The sequence below is a fragment of the Pterocles gutturalis genome, unplaced genomic scaffold, assembly GCF_000699245.1.
Source record: "Pterocles gutturalis isolate BGI_N339 unplaced genomic scaffold, ASM69924v1 scaffold6340, whole genome shotgun sequence".
Classification (NCBI taxonomy): Eukaryota; Metazoa; Chordata; class Aves; order Pterocliformes; family Pteroclidae; genus Pterocles; species Pterocles gutturalis.
In genome coordinates, this window is record NW_010140578.1 from 43,502 (window position 1) to 64,057 (window position 20,556).

General features: G+C 42.6%; 1 protein-coding gene across 1 annotated transcript in view; it reads left to right on the forward strand.

Annotated features, from left to right (window-relative positions):
- The window catches only part of ARMC9 (armadillo repeat containing 9), a 60,185-nt gene extending 43,335 nt beyond the window's left edge, over nucleotides 1-16,850 (forward strand). Inside the window, exons 20-27 of the mRNA XM_010083721.1 lie at nucleotides 1,977-2,081; nucleotides 2,859-2,974; nucleotides 5,618-5,742; nucleotides 9,156-9,288; nucleotides 13,857-14,029; nucleotides 14,352-14,495; nucleotides 16,062-16,123; nucleotides 16,764-16,850. Of these exons, the coding sequence (XP_010082023.1) occupies nucleotides 1,977-2,081; nucleotides 2,859-2,974; nucleotides 5,618-5,742; nucleotides 9,156-9,288; nucleotides 13,857-14,029; nucleotides 14,352-14,495; nucleotides 16,062-16,123; nucleotides 16,764-16,850 (945 nt within the window). The remainder of the gene's footprint in view (nucleotides 1-1,976; nucleotides 2,082-2,858; nucleotides 2,975-5,617; nucleotides 5,743-9,155; nucleotides 9,289-13,856; nucleotides 14,030-14,351; nucleotides 14,496-16,061; nucleotides 16,124-16,763) is intronic.
- The last annotated feature ends 3,706 nt before the right edge of the window (nucleotides 16,851-20,556 follow it).

Below are 20,556 nucleotides of genomic sequence, written 5' to 3' on the forward strand. Positions count from 1 at the left end.
CTTCCTGGGGCTGAGTGTCTAGAGGATGCATCTTTAGGAGGATGAAGACAATTAACAATCTAGTATCTTCAAAGTACTTACACAAAACTCATTTTTTTGTTAAATTAACACATAAATAAATATACTATGGAAAAACTTTACTCTGAACCTTAGAACCCTGTGTGGATTATTGGCAGTATTTCTGTAACTGCTTCAGTTGTTCACATGTAGGCATCTAATGCCTCTTAAGATTAGCTACAGCATCAGAAGCTACTTGGTGTGAGTGTTGGTAGGCTCGTTATTCTGCACCAGACAAAGACTGGAATCAGCTGGCCATTTCCATTGGAGGAAATACCTTCCCTGTACACACTTCCAATGTTTTTTTTCCCCTCCTTCCGTTTTTGTAGAGCACTGTCCAAGCATCTATATTATTGGCTAACCTTTCTGGCAGAGGGTATTTCTTACTTTGGCTATTTAAAACTATTTGAGTCTAAATCTCACTAAAGTGAAACTGCTTTTCATTTTCTTTGTGCTCATGAAATTTTGGTGGCCATTGTTTTTAATGGAGTTTATGCCAGGCTCTCTGCGTTACTATTACAATAAACCTTACTAGAGTGCTTCATTTACTTTTTCTGACAGTCATTTACATTGACTGTCACAGCCTGTTTCCAAAGCAAAGCACATTTTCTTCGTCCAGGTTGGGTCTGATTTAGGGTAGCTTGTGCAGCACAGAAGAGAATTATTTTCAGTAGCAAAACACAACCAAAAATACTATCCTGTTCTTGTACTGCTACTTTTGGTCTGCTGAAGGAGTCCTTCAAACTTTACAATTTTCTGGCTTGTAGATCTGTAGAAGCAGCAGAACTTCCATGAAGGATGAATCCCCCCCATAGTTATACTAGAAATGGGCAGGGGAGAGTGAATGCTGCGTCCTTTTCACTTGAGAAGTTGATTACATTTCATTTTTGTGGAATAAAATCCTCAACAGAGGATTGTTGCCTTCTTATATGATATTTGTAGCCTAAAGTACCAATTCTAATAATTTTTTACCAGTCCTATATTGTCAGTTTTAATTTCCTATACTGTAAGTTTTAAGCAATAATTCAGCAATAAATTATTTCAGGGTTTTGGCAAAGTAGAGGGATGTACCCCAAAGTGCTGACTATGTGTATGGGCGTTTCAGTCTCACGAATGCTAGCATTATGTTCAGGAAAGGTTATTAATTGTTTTAAGGTATGCTTACTTTATTTTTACTGCTAGTTGTTATAGTCTAACTTAAGTTTATGCTTTTATTGCTGTCAGATGATACTGATACACATCAAGATCTTTTCTGTGAAGTTTCCTGACATCCTCTTTGCTTGAATGATGAACTTTCTTGAACCTTTTTTTTTTAGAATTGACTTAAGTTTCGTGTTTATTTTGTTTTTTAAAACAAGGATAGCCTTTTGTCAGCTTCCAGTTGGCTAAGAAATGCCATCAGGTTGTTTTTTTCAGTCTGTACTGTGTGACTAGGTTGACTTGGGCAGATGTGCAAAAACTAAAACTCCAGACTTCATACCAGCTGCTTGTTAAGGACGGAGCATTGCATCTCTTCAGACTAACACACAGCGGTCTACAAAGATACTAATGACCAAAATTTTTCCCGAGCCTTTATTAGGTCAAGCAAGGAATAATTATTTGGGGTTAGAAATTTAAAGAACAATTTTTGAAATGCATACTGTACTTTTTGGCATAGCATTTGTGGAAAAAAAGGATGGGTTTTTTCTTCTCTCTAGATTCCTTAGTTTCTGGTTATATCAAAAATGTAGGTGAATTTGTCTTTCGGTGCCTGGTTTTTTGGTGGAAAATGCTTGTACGTTACCACTCACACGTGCAGTGCTAACAGCCATTTGTCTGGACAGTACATACCATCCAAGTGACTACTGAAGTGAGAACTAAATTTGAAACTAAAACTTCTTGGAACCTGGGCTCAAATAACACGTGTGTTGCTCTCGCAGGAGGACCATGACATCATGGAGGCTGATCTGGACAAAGACGAGGTTTTGCAGCCTCAGCTGGGGGAGCTTGCAGGAGAGAAGCTGCTAACAACCGAGTACTTGGGAGTGAGTGCCACTCATTAGGATCTTGAAATGAATTAATTTGCTGGATTAAGTGTTTAATTTCAGTACTTTCATCACTTTCTAAAATCTTTTCTTCAATTTGTTGCTTGAAGAGCCAGGGTATACCTGCATAGCAGTCCAAATCTTTCACGGTCTGTTTTATTAGCTGCTCTAAAGAAGAAGGAGAATAAATTTGAGACAGGTAGTTACCCTTTCATGAGAGGTGGGCAGGCTGCGGCTGAATAATAAGCTGAAGGCAGCCTTTAGGGTTCTAGTGCTACATCAGTGACTCTGTGGGCACACAAAGCAAAGTGCTGAGCAAGTTAATACTGGAACACTCTGCTGGTCTGAAATTATTTAGAAAAAAAAAAAAAAGTTGAAAAGCCAACTGCTCCTGCAGGCGTTATGCCAGATCAAGTATTGTATGTCTGAACTCAAGCAGCAAAAAGCCATTAGGTGAAAAAGCGTAAAGTTTGCATGGACACCATTGAGTGTGCTGCGACTAATTTGAGATAAATGTGACTGTGTGCCTTCGGGATCCCGGAGTCCATAGCTCTACCAGTGCTGATGATGGAAACAGGACCTGAGATAGTATGTCATGGAACAGCCTGCAGTGATTCCAGGGAATTTTATCTGGTGACACCAGAATGCAACTTCGTTTCTGATGCCATGTTTCTACAGTTTTCTCTATGGCACCAGTTACCTGTCTTTCCACTGCATTCTCTTTTTTTTTTTTTTTTTTAATTTTTCATCCCCATTTCTTTATTTTCTGTGTCTCAGATAATGACTCACACTCCAAAAACCAAGAAGAAGCTGTTTCCTGGTGTCCATCAGAGTACAGATGAGCCTCTCCAGCGACCTGTGACTCCAGGTTATCACAGAGCCATGTGCCTAATGTAAGTCCAAACAAATGAGGCCAAGTTGGATATTTTTAACTCCTTTAAAAAAAAAAAAAAAAAAAAAAACAAAAAAACAACAATGCCTGATAAATAAACCTTCTCTACCTAGAAGTGTATTGCCATTGTCACTCTTAAAGGTAATTTCATAAAAAGCAAGCAGAGGAATTTTGTAGGCAGAGACAGGTCCATTGGCTGAGGTCACGTCCTTGAGATGGTTGAGTAAATGTTTACTGATCAGTTTGATTTAAATTTGCGTTATATCCTGCGTGTTCATAGTCCTTTAATCTTCTCGTAATATATTCTAGACACTCCTGCATGGAGTATCTAAAATGCCTGGGATCTTCCACTTTATAAACAAGAAAATATGTTGCTCTGAGAGATTTGCTACCCACCCTGTAAGAGAACAGATTTAAAAGAAAATGGGAAAGGCAAAAATCTTGTTATGTTGGATTTCCTGCTTTGGAAGAAATATATTTTCCAGCAGGAGGGTCTGTGATGTCTTGCTCTTGGCATGATTGGGGTCAGAGGTAGAAGGCTGCATTGTAAATGGAAAGAAGAAATCTTACAGTGTAGAGCTCCTTGATTATGCTGTGCCTGCTGTTAGAACAAGTATATCTTAATCTTTTAATGTCTGAAATGAGAGTTCTCCTTTTCACTGTCCTGGCTGAGGAAGCAAAATACCAATGAGATCTCAAATTTAAATGATTTTTTACTTTCACTTGCATACAGTTTTTGATCAAATCCAGGTAGGTACAATACAGGCAGCATTTTTTCATGAGGATTTAATGTTTTCCTTTCTGCAGATACTTAAGCTGAGTAGTCTCTCTAACAAACTGTAGATAATAGTACTCGAAAGTCACACTATCAGTATAGCTAAATATGTTAAAATTAATGGGTAACCTGAAATAAAACAGTGCAATGAAGTTAGAAGGTAGAGGTGGTTTTTAGAAGAACGTATCAGCCCTGAAGTCTGAAGACTGTCCTGTGTCATCCCCCTGCCACTCTTTGCTTTCATGTTCATATTTTCTATTTCTTAAAATACATTTCTTCCTCACTTTAGTGTGGCAGATCCATACAGAAAACAGTGAGGACTTATTCAGGCTGTAGATACACAGGTGTAGTTGAACCTGATCAAAGTCTATTGCTGTGGACAGGGAGTGGTCTCAGCTTTATCTCACCCATGTTTATTCCCCCCCCACTGTCATGTGCTGGCATCAGCTTTCATACAAGCAGATGATCTAACTGAGAACCCTCATCCAAACATGTCTTTTTGGCAGCTGTAGCGTTCATATGGGGTTATATTGATTATGTTACCCGGGCTTTAGAATGGACAAGTGCAAGATACCAGATCTGGGCATGGAAAAAGCTCTGGAAGACATTTCTTCCTTTCTTTCTTACTTTTTTTTTTTTTTTTTTTAAGAAAGATTAATTAAAAACACACTTCCAAGGCAGAAAGAGAACCTTTGGCTGTCCCAGGGCAGAATTTGTCTTGATTCTTCTTCAGAGTACTAACATGGGAAAAAAGGCATCTGTTTCGAGTGTGGCACCTACTTCTTCTGCCTAGTATAGCAGGATGGCAGATTTGGGCTTTATACTTTGTGTCCTTTCTCACAGTGGTCAACTTTTGCACCACCACGATGTCCACAGCTTTTGCAAGCCCCCTCCCTAGATATTAAATGTGTGCATGTTTGTGTGTAAGAAGAAAACAGCAACAAATCAATATAAACTCATATTAGTAGCATAGTAATTATCTAATAATTTTTCCTGCAAGTCCTCCAAAAGAACTGCAGGTCTTAAAAATCTAAACTGGCTCATACACGACCAAATATACGGTGCCACTGTACTGTGGGGTCAGCGTTACCGAGTCCAAGGTCCCACTTTCCCTGCACAGTATTTTGCCCATGGTGGGCTTGGAGACCTGGAGTGACCCTGTGGGATCGGCTGTTAGGGTGGCCCTGCAGCCTCTTTGGAAAGTATTTTTCAGGAATAAATCTTAGTTACCACTGGAGTTATATATGCTTTATAAATGAAGAGAAAAACAAGCTTGTGAAAATGAAGTGACTTTCCGATGGGAAAAGGGTGGCACACCCTTCTTGCTTCTGCTGTGTTTTATTGCTTATGTACTAAGCAATCTTGTCCTTCTGTCCTTCACCTGATTCAGATTTTTGTTGATCCACCTCACTTGGGAAATGAACAGTTCTACTTCTTATCTACATTGTTTCAAGTCTGTGTTGCATATTGCTCTGTAAAGTGAAATCCTTGTAATATTCAGGAGCAAATATTAAAATCCTTGAAAGACATAAGTATTGAAGAGCTCTCAGGACCACTGCTACAGTCTTTAAGTGTCTTGCTGGTATTTTGGGTCTTCAGACTGCGAGGAGTTACGGATTCCTTTCCTCGACTCTTTTATTGCAGTGGAAAAAAAAATGTTAATTTCAAATACATCTAACATCAGCTGGTTGGGGGGAGCTACAGTCATGCGGTTAAATCATGTCCTTAGCACTAGTTTGCAGTATGAAATATAAAATCATTTCAGTATCTTCTGTGTCATTACTGGCAATTAGAAAAAATTAGAATTTACTCTCATGCAACATTTTATACTGCAAACATTCCTCACCCTGCATTCTCCTTCTCCTCCAGGCCAGAAAACGACACCGATTCTTGTCACGAGAGGGATGAGAAGCTGCAATCTCTGCCGAATGGTCATCCTCCCCTTTGTGGTGGGAGCATTTCCAGCATTTCTGACCTCTGCGTTTCCCCTTCACGTAAGGATATTCTGGGAATGCTCTTGTTAACTGCAGTTGTCTCTTTTGACTGGGGCGGGCGTTTGGGGCATGGCTTGTGTGTTGTAGATTGTGGGTTTTTTTTGAACGTAGCCTCGGAACTGGCCCTCTGTAGACCCTGGGGGGGGGTCAGCAAGACCTTGGGGCACGCGGTTGGATTTTGGCTGGAGCTGAGTGAATGGCTGCAGAAGGTAATGTGTGCTCAGCAGGGCCTGATGGGCTCACTTGCCTTGCTTCCTGTGGAACGGCCAAGGATCATACCTAGGGCTTCCGATGTGCAAAGTGTGCTGTCTTTCACTCCGCAGAGTCCTCTGCCTAGGGAGAGAGCTGCAGCCCGGAGACAGTGCAAAAGCCCCTCACTTGATCAAATGTCCCCTTGTTTGGGTCTAAATGAATCACTGTCTGCTGGCACCTGCAGGCTCTGTTGGCTGGACCTCTGGGCTGAAGTTGAAGGCAGCTGCACTTATCTGCTTAGATTTGCAACGACATTCAAACCATAAACTGTTGTGGAGGATGGGGAGCCCTGTGCTGTATAGCTACATTGTGGGGGATGCTGCTAAACATTCTGTCCTTGCAACTTGAACTGAAATAAATGCAAGCTCAGCTGGACCTGACAGCTCAGAAACACGTGATGGCATTTAAGAGGTTATAGGCTTCTGAAATACTTTATTTCTGAACTTCTGATATCCCCAGGATCATGGAACTTCGAATGTGGGAGTTTCAACCTTCTTGCAGGGATTCATTAACATTTCCAATTAGGGATTTAAAGCAAAATGTTCTGCAGCCTTAGATAAAGGATCTTCCAGCATATTCGGTACAGAATTATTAATAAGCTCAGACAAAGCATGCTTTTACTTTGCTGAAAAATATGCTTTGAAGCAGTAAAGAAATAGCATACTTTTTTCTCTCTTCTTTTTTTTTTTTTTTTTAAATTTCCTAGAGGAAATGAAAAGGATTCTGAGAAAACTAACCAAGGTCTTGCAGACAGGAATCTGCTTGCATAATGCCTGGAGCTGATAAATAGAACATGCTGAATGAAAGCCGTATGATAGAAGCAGATGAAGCTCCTGTTCAAGATGGACACTTGGGTTCTCGCTGTTCTGTACGAATGCCAGCTGCTGTTCGCAAGCCTCGCTTTGCGCGGTAGCACCTCGAGTATAGCTGAGCCCATTCTGCAGGGAGGTTAGCTGGCCAGGGGAGCAACCCACAACAGCAGAGGTGGTAAACTCATCAAAAACATGCTGACTTGACAGTTTTCCTATACAAAAGAAAAAAAAAAAGTTGTTTTACATGCTCATGCTTTGTAAAGGAAATTAAGCCAGGCAGGTACCTAAGGTGTTCCTGCTTGCTGTTTTAAAGTGTAACTGGATGCAGGAGCCCAGCGTGCATTCTGAACCACGTTTTGATCATATCTTGCCAGTGGAATGCATTCACTCACCTCTGTCACTTTTTCTGTGCTGCTGATGCTCTGACAGTTTGCTTGTAGAGATTTGTGGGGAGGTTTAAACAGGGAGCCCGAGTAAGTCAGCAAAGTAAATATTGTTCATTTTTTGATGGAGAGTATTGATTTTAAACCCTTCATGCTGAAGAAATTCCTACCAGCTTTAAAGTTTCATATTGTCAGAACTTTGCTTGTAGCCTCTGTCTAAACCAGTTTGTTAGCTGTTTTCAGTCAAAATTATATGCAGGTGGATACTGATAAGACTACTAGATTATACTGTCTTCTTGTAAAAAATCTCGGAGGTCAGAATGTGCAGGATATTGCGAGTTTATATACATTATACATGTAAAAAGACAAATAATTTGTGTGTGGCAGAGACAATTCTTCCTAGCACTAATCCAGGCTATAAAACAACACTGAGCTACTTGAAGGATTGCCAAAGGTTTGTTTCAGGTTTTTGCAAGTAGTCAGTGAAACGCATGCTTGTCTTTCTTACCTTTTGGGATTTAGAGTGAGGGGGAAGAGGAGAGAAGAGAAAAGAGAGACTGTACTGCTGGATGCCCTGGTTGTTCATATCAGTGACAGGACTTTCATTCTGTATGATGACAGTTGGACTGGGTCTTTGGACATCCCCTGTCCAAGGCAGTGGGTTCTGTAATTTCTAAATTGGAAAGGCTTTGATCTACATCAATGGAAAATAAGCCCTTTCTCTTCAAGTGCCTTCTAAGATACGGCAGGGAACAGTACGTACCAGAAAGGTGTAAAAACAACTGCACTGCTTCTAGAGACTCTCATCACGCCCTGCCAAACATCTGTGCTGAGAAATAAATATGCACTCTGATTGAGTTCTGATCTTGATCTGATGGTTACTATGCAGTACCATGAACCTGCTCACTGCAGAATATGTGTTTTCCAGCATCACGTGAATACTTTGGGATTCTGAGTTTCATGCAGTCAAGCCGTGAAATGAATAGTAAGAGCCCAAGAGTGAAAAAATTATTAGAATAAAAGCTTCATGTGAACAGTTAGCATCAAGGCCATATCTCAAGGAAGCTAAGTTTAGTCTCAAGAAACCTTGATCCTCTTTTGTTTTCTAAAAATGAAAGCAGTTCTTAATATCCTCCATGCTTGGATATATTCAGCTGTTCTTGAGTTAGCCTGATTTTTTCTGAGTCCATCCTCCCTTTTTATCACTTTGGTAAAGAATCAATAATTCTGATTCTTTTTTCCTTTTTTGTCTCCTGCGAGCAGAAAACTTGTGGACTAAAGATGAACTCCAGTCATCCTACTACACTTATTATGCTGAATGTCAGACAGAACATGCACTGAGCAGCCAAATGCTTGTCTGAAAGTGACCTGATCTGCATCCATATGAGCATTTGAGAGCAAATCGGGATGGCAGCCTGTCCTGAGTGTGGGAGGAACGGAGCTCGGGATTTTCCCTGCACTCTTCTATTAAACTTGCACATCTTGGTAGCCTTGTGTCTCTTGGCAAATTCCCTTCTCCATTAGTGCAGGGCAGAAAGTGAGGTATATTGAATAAATGTAATAGAGCTCATCTGACAGAAGTGTAAAACACTGGGTTTTGTCCCCAGTGGCTGCCTGTTCCCATGGAGATGTACAGAACATGGCAAGTGGTTACATTCCGGGGGCTTTAATGAGATATCGGTCATTAGCTGATACACGTTAACTGATGGTCTGCATGCTCATAGCCCATTAGAAATGCAGAGTGGAGCTGCTTTGACAATGATCCAAGCATGTTTTACTTTCCAGCTGGGCTGGAAGCATGCACGCTTGCAGTTGGTGGGGCTCAGCTGATGAGCCGTAATGCACTGGGCAGCCTGCAGCTATCTCCAGGTTTCCTTCATCCAGCAGGGACTGTGACTTCGTTGTGTTTCTCGTAAAATTGTAAAAAAGACAGCTCCTCACTGAACTGTGTTTCTTTTTTAAATAGCAGTTGAAATGAAGTCATCTGAAGAATTCTCATCAGGCCACAGAAGTGACCGAAGCATCCCATCTGGTGACAGTATCTTGTCTTCCCGATCTGCTGACTTCACCCAGGACGAAGTAAATGGGCAGTCGCATAGGTATGATTTCTCAGAGGAGTATCTAAAAGTGCAAGAGGAGTCTGAGGGGACTTACCAGCTAATTCCGTGCTGCTGTAAAGACAATTTGTGAAGTCATTTGATGTATGATGTAGTCTGGTCTGAGACAGCTGTGATGGCGCTTGCCAAACAAAATACCCTTTGCTGTGCCAGAGGCAGCTGTTCAATTTCTAAACATCTGGTCCAGAATGGAAGAAATCTTCAGCAAGACATCATTAATGAACTTCACATGTACGCACAATGCAGTCTTCTGCAAGTAAAACTTCCTGATTGCTTCTCTAGATGACTCGACTCTAACCCATGAAAAAATCATTTATTAGTAAAGAAATAGGTAGGACTGTGGGAACAGGGCAGGAATTAACTTGCAGAAGGAAGAAAAATTAAGCATTTAAGTGGATTCAGAGTGTTTAAACGTGCTGAGTTGCTAGCCCTGCTGACCAGAGTCCCTGATTTACCCACTAAACAGGTACAGCAAGGGAGGCAATATTCTGAGTTCTCCCAGCAATGGGTTTCAACTCTTCCTTGAAACAATTTTTGTCAAAAGAAGATGAAAGATCCTGCTTTCCTTCTCCTGTTCATACCTTGAGCCCTCTGTGAAGCCTTTGTCATATGTAGGACTGTGATGTTGCACCTTGGATGAGAACAAGGAATTCATTAGCAGTTGGACCAAGGTTTACTGGAGTTTTTCAGGGCCCACATGTGTCCTTCAGACATTAACAGCTTTTTCCTATAGCTAATTTGATTGGGCCAAGTTTTAAACAGTGAGTGTAGAGAAATTTGAAAAGCAAGTACATTCCAGAAGTAAAACACAGAATGGGTGGAGATGTGTTAAAGGAAAGGTTTTACCAAGTCTGATTTTTCAGAAGGACTTGGTTATTTGTGTCAGCTAAAGCTCTAGCACTTCTTTCTGAAAACTGGACTTTCTGCTGAGAGCTTTGTTTCCTTCTAGCTTACAGGTGTATGGTTGCGGGGGGGTTGGCGTGGTTTAGTTTTTTGGGGTTTTTTTTGTTTTTTGTTCACAGTTGTGCTGTTTCCACGATGAGATCTGGGAAATCATATATTGTCAACAAATGATCACTGGTTAGCAGCTGAAGTGCTTAACGGTCATATCCCGATCCCAGCATTACTGGTTTGATTTCTGTTACCTGTCCTAAGAGTAGCTAAGCACCTACTAGAAATACAAATAGAGTATGAAAATTTTATGGCCAAATCGCTTGCTTTGTGACAGAGAGATGATTTTTCAAGCTTTGGCTTGCAAGAAGTGAGCCAAATTGGCAGCATCTCGCCTCCCACCTTGATGAGAGGCTTTGCTTCTTCACAATCATAATCCATTATTCAAATGTCCCCAGTAATTTTAATTTTTCTTCAGAAATGTATGTCTAAATCTCAGTACTAGATGGCTCTCTAACTGAAGGCGCAGATGCAGGATCCTGCAGAAGATAATATCTTTTCATTGCGTGCTTCCTCAGCATGCATACAGTAATTTGTATTTACAAATGCAGCCTCCAGTTACGGATATGGGAATGTAGCCATTCACGGTTCGAGCAAACACAGGGTTTCCTATGTCAAGAATCTTTTGTTAATATGTTGGTGTTGCAATACCTAGACCTGCCTTTCCATTCTTTCATTCTTGGAAGCATACTTTGTTTGCAAAACAAACAGAGCAAATAAATGGGTGCTTTGGTCATAGTTTTGACCACTGTAAGAGATGTCTCCTTCCTACCAGGCAAATACCAAGACCTTCCTAGAAGAGGTATGTGTGAGAAAACGAGGGCTGAGTTGCGGTGATGAAGCTGTCACTGCCCCTTCCCCTCTTCCTTAGCAGTATAAATTGGGAATTTAACTGCCCAGAGATCAGTGAAATTCTGCTAAAGCAGTCGGAGAGAAGCATGAGGCCCCAGGAGCGACATGTCTATTGCAGTTGTTTTATTTCCAGAGAACAAACGATTGTTCTAGCTGATGCATGTCAGACTGGCAGCTGCCCCTGCATTCCTGTTCCCTGCTGCATTTTGATCCTTGTTGTACTTTTTAGCTAATCAAGGATAAATCTGTAATAGACTTGAGTTTACAATTGTGGCTTCCTGAAAAAGTCCATTTTTTTTTTATTGTGACTATGTCTAGTATCATCATAATAAAGAGTTTAAACTCTGCAGTGCCTTCTTAGGTCTCTAATTGTCTTGCTTTCCTGATAATCTTGTAAAAATGGCCAAAAGTCCAAGTGTATTTCTCTTGGAGAAAATGGTGGAACTCATCTTTGTATATTCAGGTCCTGTCACATCTCCTGGTTGATTATTCCAATCCCAGTCTTGGTCTGTTGTGCACTTTTTTTTATAAACAATTATTTCAGTTTTTCCAAGGGAACAGCTTGCTTGCTTCTCAGTGCAAATGTAGAGTTTTTGTTTGGTTGTGTTTTGCTTTTGGTTTCTTTGTTCCAGCACTTGCTCTTAAATTACCACACCTTGTTGTAAATTACTCCTTTGCCAAATACTACAGAACATTTTCCCACAATAGATTTTCCTTCTCTCTTCATCTTACCAGTTCTAAATGATGCCAAATAGCAGTTTTCTGTGTTATTCTGAGGATTAATTATTTTCTGTTGATCTTGGCTTGCTGATGTAGTAAAAGACGAGGTGGTTCTGTGATACCGGGGCATATAGAGACAGATCTGTTCTGCATCCCATCAGAAAAACAGGTTGGGGTTTTTTTTGTTGTTTTTTTTTTGTTTGTTTGTTTTGTTTTTTGTTTTTTGGTTTTTTGGGGTTTTTTTAACTTTACAATGTTTGCTACCAGCTTATCCCTTATAATCCTTTCCTGGAGAGTTTGCAAAGATGTGAGCCATCCCATGTGCCCGTTGTCTGTTCTCTCGCTTTGGGGAAGTACAGTGACTCTGGGTCCATTCTTTTGCTTTGTCTCCTGAGTGCTGCCCTAGGTTACTGCAGTCAGGCTCTGGGAAGATTGTTCATGGCTATAAAAACACTCTTTAGTGTATAGGAGTACAGATCCAGGGTTTTGTTAGCTATGGCTGAATAAGGAAAAGAAGCTCACTTACAAAACTGCTGTGGAGCTGTTGGATCTTGCTTTTTTTATCTACACCAGCATATCACAGTACACGTAAGATTACTAGTCAATTGAAAATCCAGCTCTTGAACCCAAGCGAGTAAAATGACAAGCAATAACAATGAAACCATTTTATTGAGAGATTTCAGTATGTCTGTGATCCATGCTTGAGGTTTTATCTAGCCAATCTTACTTTTTGGGTTTTGTTCTGCTTGTATGTTCTTGCTGCCATCTGCCACCTCCTCTTTTGAAAGGAGACAAGTGTGACACTTGGAATGCTCAGAGGCAGGTAGAGGGCTGCAGAGATGGCCCTCAGCAGACCAGCTAGCATGTCTCTGTCCTCAGTAGTTGGCATATACACATGCAAAATACAGACAATTAATGCTATTTAAAATACAAAAGGAACACTTGCTCAAATCTCCCTGCGAGGTTGAGCAGCGCTATAATCAGCACTGACTCAGCAGCATTCCCAGGGGAGGAGGGGAGATTAAATGACTTGAAAATCCTCCTAATCACCCTCTCTGATGGTCACAAAGGGTTCTTTTGATGGAGCTAATAACACGGGGACTTTCCATTTTAATCACCTGTGTTTAGATGGCACCTTTCTCGATCTCCTGCCTTTGACTCTACTTTTTATTTTTTTTTCCTTTTAAACACGATGAGCTGTTTCATGTAGCTGTTCTTTCAGTTTAACCTTTTCTCCTTTTAAGAGAAAATTGATTCACTGAATCAACATGAGTATAGATTCATAAGTATTTTAGAGACTAGCTATTTCCTGGTAGCCTCCGTTTTTGTACCTGGGAAAGAATATCTGGATGCTGGGGGCAGGGAAGGACAGTGTTTCTTCATGTAGTCATGGATTATATTTTAAAGAATGGTATTCTTGCAGCACATGCAAACTGTGACATAGCAGCAGTTATTTTATGTTCTCAGTGTGAACAAGGAACCTGCGTGCTTAGGGAATTTATTTCGTAGATGCCATCACAGCTTTTTGCTCTTTTGACAAAGCCTTCGGGGAGTTCTACAAATCTTATCGCAGCTGGGAGCCGGGGAGGCTGCCAAGACTGTGACCTATACCTGGGAGAAATAATAGTGTTTGTGCCCTAAAGGGATGTAGCTGTGCTGTAGCGTATCTGTATGTGTTTTGCACCTCAGATGGAGTCTGTGTGTGCGATAAATACAATGGAAAAGAAGCTGAAGATCTATTCCTTGTTTGCAGGGGACTTAACTGAATCTGTTCAGTCGTGTTTTCCAAAGACCCGGGTTTGAGTGTGATAGACAGATCGATAGAGCCAGGTTTAGAGGCTGTGTGGTGAGTACGTGCCCCAGGGCAGTACCTGTGGTGCCATGTTCCTTTCCATTTCCAGTCTCCCTGAATTCTGAGCAGTCTGTCAGGCTGTCACAGCACGTACTGCAGGTCTCACTTGGTTGCAGACTTACTATGCATACACATTTCTCCACGCATTGCTAACCCTTTCCATCTCCTCCTACAGCGAGTTTCCCTCAGCCTTCACCAGCAAACCTAAGATCCCTCGCACTCCTGAACTGCAGAGTGCCAGCCCTAGAAAGGGAAAGGTCCCAGCCATTGCCCCCCAGTTCTCTCAGTCTGGACCCCAACAAACGAGCCGTCCCAGCTCCTCAGGATCATCCACAAGGAGCAGGCAGAGTAAGTGGAAAAAGTCGTCATCGTTCTGTTTGTCAGTCCTTGGGGTGGGAGAGGAGGGAGCACTGTCCAGGAATGAAGTCGTATGCTACAAACGTGCCAGGAGTATATGACATTGTACTTGTCATCTGCAGGATGTACAGCTATGTAATTCTGTTCTGCTGAACACTGCTCCTGCTTCCAGGCTGTCATGTGAGCAGTTAAGAGACATGCTTTTTTCCTCTCTCTGGGTGGAGAAAAGTGGCCCAAATTGTCACAAGCTGGGGAGGAAGCTTCTAGTCTCAGTTAGACTTCAGATGTCATTAAACTTTTTTCTTTTCTTCAGATACTTGTTCACTGTGTAACTTGTTTAATGTTCTTGAACTTGGATCTCTGGGTGTGTCTGCACTGCGACTGAACACAGGCCAGATGTCAGGCAGTTCAGGAGCGGGGCTCGGGGTGGCCAAGCACGGTGTGCTGCTTGTGGCAGGTATCATTCTGCTGGAGCCTTGTATTTAAGAACCACGTGGATGTGCCGTTGCCTGAAGACATGTAAGCGATGCTAGTCTGCAGCAGGCTCAGAAGAGAGGAGGGCTGTGCCTTGAGGTTGGAGGGAAAGGATGGACGCTTGCTTTAAGGCAGCCAGCACAAGCCCAGTAAAGTGGAAATGTTGATCTCAGATGCTCATACAACAGTAAACACGTGTATGGTGTGTAAGCTGTGAGGGTCTTTTGGGGCAGAAGGAGAAGAAAGATGCATTCTTCAGTAATGAGTAAACGCTGTCCCTGGAGAGCGGACAGGAATGGCTGGATTCAGATACACGTCTGGGTCCATCATCAATGAAAATGGCAGGAGCTATGTGCTGTATGGTCTTATTCCAAACGTATTGTAAGAAGTTTAGCGATGATTATTCAATCACAATGTAACGCCAGCTCTATTCTTTAACTGTAGCTGTTATCGTTAAACATTTCACAAAAACGTGGTAATTCATAATACCTTGCAGACCTTCCCAAGAAATTTGAGGTGTGTGTATATTGTTAGCTCCTCATTACAGGGCTTTGGAGTAAGTTCCTTTGCCGGTGGCACGGTGTATAATGTATTTTATTTTGAAATGGCATTAAAGCAGAGCGTGAACAGAGCTTTCCATCACTTGGATTTCCCTGTTGGTTCAGTATATGTCATTTGTAAGTCCAGGCTCTTGGGTTCTTCTGTCTTTTGTTGGACAGGATTTGTCTTACACTATACCTCTTGTCTTTGCTGTCTGTGTCTGTGCATCCTAAAGCCGAATGTGTAGTGGGCATCACATCTTACTATGTGTCCATTTACCTTTTCTCCTGAGTTTTCTGTTTGGGTTCCAGGTAATTGTTTTCTATCTGTCCGCATGTGCCATGAGACAGACTTCGTGTCAGCAATTGAATGTTAAACTCTTATCTTCCTGATAAAAATAGCAAAGAAATTATATTGCAAACAAGTCACCTTCCGCTCACTTTGTGTGTGTGTATCCTGCGTTGCTGTCTGCTGGCACAGAGCACTATTGGTTATTATCCCTCTTGCAGGGCAATTCACACAGGTTTTTATGGCTGGGAAAAGCAAGAGGAAGGTGATAAGGGACAGATTTTTAAAGGACCAAAAAGGGCTTTAAGCACCTATGTCTAAACCTGAGGTTCTCAAAGGTAATTAAAGTCTCTGCTGTTAACTGAAGGTGCAGGGAGGCATCTGGAGCAGGTGAGCCCCTAATGTTTCCCTCGTAAAGTTTTTTCTAGCTGCCTTATCTGTAAGTTAAAATGGTACGGGATGCACAGATATTGGCAATCAGTAGATTTCAGCAGTTGCTGTCTCCTATTTGTCTGCTGCGTAGGTATGTAGGTATTTACATATCAAGAGACTGTCACAGTGGTCTTTAGTGGATTTCTTGGTATTTCTGGAGAAATAGAAGTTTTTATAGCTGATGGACATGATAAGAAAAAGATGAGGTTTTGATTGTACTTACGTGCTTGCTTTTAATATTTATTATAGGTGTGTTTTCTGGAAATAAGTTGCTTTTACATAAACCTAGCTGGCCTGCTCCTCTTGGGCATGGAGTGTGTGGAATGCCGGAGGAATGCAGAGGAAGCCCAGGTACCTAGTGCAGCTCCAGGCCTGGGGCCGGATTCCTGCCTGAGATGTAGCCCCTGCTGTTAGCTGAGCTCTAAAGCTATACCTTAAAGCAAAACCAAGCTCCTCCAAATGAAACCAGCCGTGCTGGGATTTTCTGTGGATTCTACTTCCTAGCTGGTACAGGGATGGCACTGGCAGCATGGCTAGAACACAGTGTGCACCTCCAAATCCAGACTTCTTCCACTGCATGTGCGTGCTTCACATGGCCATGGCTGAATGGTTTATCCTGTCCCTTACCCTGCATCTGCTCCAAGCTCCTCTGCGTGAGCATGCTCAAGCTGTTTGCAGCGTACCAAGCTCAGCCCAGGGCACGGTGGAGCTAGAGTAGTACAAAAATCTCTAGCAGAAGAATGAGGAATGGTTTTTGTCAGGAGTGTGACTGAGCCCTGGCAATCCTGCTCCTCCACAAGTTCTTGCAGCATCCCCTGGCCAGTGGGTGCTGTAAATACATTCTGCATTTTGTGGTTAAGGTGCCTTTGTGCATGTGTTTGTGGTGTTTGTGTCACCGTACAGGCTGAACAAGTGTTGTCCTCTGGCAGCTCCTGGCTTGTGATAAATCTTGCTTTCAGCTGACAGACCCTTTCTTGCTCTTTTTCTGCAGGCAGCCACTCCTACAGGAAGTGAGAACAGCTCCTTTCCTCGAGAATCACCTGTCGCATTGCTGAAGGACAGAGCCAGCTTCCTGTAATGAGATTTCCTGGCAACCTGCAGAGAAGAGAGAGGTTACTGAGATTGCACCCTGTGCTTTGCCCGGTGATTCAGGGATTATCTGACTGGGTGCTGCTGTTGTTGTCTCTTAAATTGGCTAAGACAAAGAGCTTGTTATTACAGTTCAAGGTCTTGGCAGCAGCCCAGGACTGATACAGGAGATGGATGTAGTTCCAGTGTCTCCGATAGTTTAAAGTGACATTCCCACCTTGAGAAGAAACTCTTGCTCTCTGCCTTCTGTGGCAGAGTAACCAGCCTTTGGAGATGGTACGTAGGGCTCTGTACAGGAATCTGACCAAGCAACTGTCATTTTTACATATTGCTTCTGGAACTAGCCTGCCACTTGCTTTTTTAAAATTATGCCTTTGTGAATGAGTTGGGAGATAGATATCTGTGTTCAGAGGATCTGCACTAGGAGGGAGAATGCACGCCATGTGTGCAGAGCCTCTCTGCCTGGAGCAGTCTTGTGTGAAGTGAAATCTGTGTTTGGCCACCAGAGACTGGAGAGAAAGTATTTCTTCAACTCCTGGTTGACCTGTGGCAGATGAAAAACACTGTCCCTGTGCTCACCCCTGAGGATCTGATCTACAGCTTTATCTGCAGCAATTATTCCTATTCTTTCTTCCTACGTTTTTTTCTTAATTCTACTGTTTAACATTTGTGGACTGGATAATCCATTTTTTTCCACTGGAATGAAGAAGTTTGTTTCTTCATTCGTAGAAGAAACCATGAGAATGTGAACAGATCAGAAGCAACTTTCTCTTTACATGTGGCTGTGGACAATCTTCTTTGGTCTTTGTTGCTTTTTTATGTTCTTCACTTCTGAGCAATGACTGGTTATGTCTTTATGGACTTTGTGCTGGTCTTCAGTGACTATGAAGTGCTGGCTAGGCAGGAGAGATCAGGAAGCCCTCCATTAAGTAAAACCCCAGCAGTTAGACCTGCCGGTGAATTATGAATCTAGTGCTGTTTGTTGTTCTTTCTCTCAAAAGTAACAGTGACCAGGAAACGCAAAATCTTCACTGGGGGTTGGTGTTTCAGTAACATCCCCTCGTGTGACACAGCTGTTGGGACCACAGCAACAACTTTTCCAGAAATGCAGGTTACCCTGGAACCTGGCTGCTGCTGAGGCAGAAATGCCCAAAAAGCAGGCAGTGTGTTTGCCATGGGCAGGCTTCAAAAGCAAATGCTTTAACAGGTACAAAAAGGAGGGGAGGGAGAAGGTAAGGCTTTTGTTTTGGAGTTTCACCATGAGAAATAAACAAGTGGAACACAGCCTGAGAACTAAAGCAACACCAATAGTGACACTGCCTCCCCTAGAGTAAAGAGTTGTAAAGCCACCAGTCATTTCCATAGGACCAGAAGAAAGCTCTCCACTTCTGCTGAGCCCTTGAGTTGTGCCTCTTGGTCTGTGGTGGCAACTGAAGAGCCACGGCCATCTCCTTGTGTGGTGTAGTTGCCATGAGACCCATGAGACTTCAGGGTGTCCACAGCCTATGGCAAAGCAGGCAGAGTACGGGTGTTGCTTTAACTCCCAAACTACATAGGACATAAAGTGATTGTAGATACCTGATAGCCCTGGTCACGTAGATCTCCATGCTAGACAAAGAAATCACAGAAAATCTCTGGCTTGTGCTTACATTCATCCACTTCCTCTCAGAGCTGATAAACACAATTAATGGAAAAATGTCCTGTGGTTCACAAAAGGGCAGCGGTGGAAAACAGCCATAAAAACTCACCTACTGGTTTTCCAGGGTAGGCAGCTTTGCTTTTTCCTCTCAAGTGCTTTTTCCAGCCTGTGGTGTCAATGGCCAGGTTGTTCACACTGAAGTGCTAAGCACGTTCATTTGAATACGTGGATCACACAGAATACTCCAGCAGTTGAGTTTTATTTATTTTACAGCACCGCTGAGTTTCACTGAGTTTGGTGTTGGAGCAGATCTGATTCTCTGAGATGCGGAGCAGCTTTTGAGAAGTGTTGAGTCCAGACTATTTTTTGGGGGAGGAGGGGAGAAGCAGTAATATCAACCCCAGGACCTCGCTGGCTTTACCATTAGTGGAGATCAAAACTTCATCAACCCTTATGAGTTATGAGTCAGCTGAAGGTGGTTGGTAGGTACAGCTACAGCTGCTCTAGCGGATCAAGATTTGTGAAAAAACAAAATGCATCTTGCAGAACTGGACTGGAAGGAACAAGCTTCTGTACTTGTGTGTTTGTGTCTCAGGCCTGTTGCCATACAGAACTCCGTATGTACATTTTTCCCTGTTCAGCTCTTAGACACTTTGGAGTGGGAGCATGAAAACTGAGACTATTTTTTATATTAATGCTTGAGAAACTTGATTTTCCAAATACTTGAGAGAAACTATGGATATGCTTAGAAGTAAATTATCAGCTGAGGAGTAATTTGAAAGCCCAACAAAATTATGTGTCTTCTTTTTCTCTGTCTTGTTCACAAAAAGCCCCTGTGATGCCCATCGGAAGGGTTTGAAGCTAATGAAAAATGTTGGTTCTACCTTTGTTAGCAGGACTCCACTGGGGCTGAAAGGTCCCTGGCCAGAGGTCAGTAACACACACATAGCAAATTCTGCACCTCGCTCAAGGTGTTAGGTCTTTTTAGTATATGCTGTGTTGAGACTGTTGCTAGATATGACACCACCCTGGTAAATTCGTAAGGGGAGCAGTGGGGATTGCCCGCCTGAATGAGAGGGGTGTGATTGTGCTTAAAGCGGCTGCAGTTCTGTTTACAGTAAGCAAATACGGTTATCTCTGACAGTGACTGGGTGAGAATGCCTGTAAAGGAGTTTTTTTGTTCTTTCTCTCTTTGGTAGGTTTGTTTAGGGTTCCATGAACTTTTTAGGGTGTGCATTCGTTTACATTTCATTCTGTTTTATTATTGACAAATTCTGTCCCCAACAGTTTTGTTTCCAACTGAGTTGAAAACACAGTTCCCTTCCATTCAGCCTGGCCAGGCTCTGCAGAGGTGGCTTTGTTTGCTCAGAAGTGTTGCAAAGCAGGCACCAACCACTCATTGTTCCTGGTCTCTCATGAGGAGAGCCGGGGCATGTGGGATGCCACCAGTGGCATTGGTTTGGTGTCAGAAGTATTGTTTGTTGGAGGATTTAAGTGTGTAGGGGAAGACAAGCAAGGAAGTTCTCTGGAGGCAAAATATTGCCATGATGGGGAGGGACGGTGGTTGCCTGGTTTGGTTTTGAGTTGTTTCCTTTAAACAAAGTTCCCTTAGTCTTTCTAAGTCATGGTGGAAGTTACAGTGTAGAGATGAAAAGTGCTGCATTGCATTCATGCCCATCTTTGAGTAGGGGCAGCAGAAAAGCCAATGGGCTGCCTTCCCCCCAGGCGTTTAAGTACATCCAGCCTTATCTTTAATTTGGGGCTTGAATTAATCTTTGAGCCAGAACTTCCTGGCAGTTTGGACCATCCTCACATTTGTTTGCAGTCTGACTCAACACTGGAACAAGCCCCTTCCCAGGAGAGGAAGCGTTGGAGAGCTGGGAGGTGCACCTTGCTCAGGGAGCACCACCCGACCGGGGCACCTGGGACACGCCGGGCTGTGCCGCGTGGGTGCCAGGGTGGGCATGGTGAGCAAAAAGAATATTGATGTAGCCTTGCAAATCTCCACTGACCCCGGTGGGAACCAAAATACCTCTGTGATGAAGCCATGTAGGCT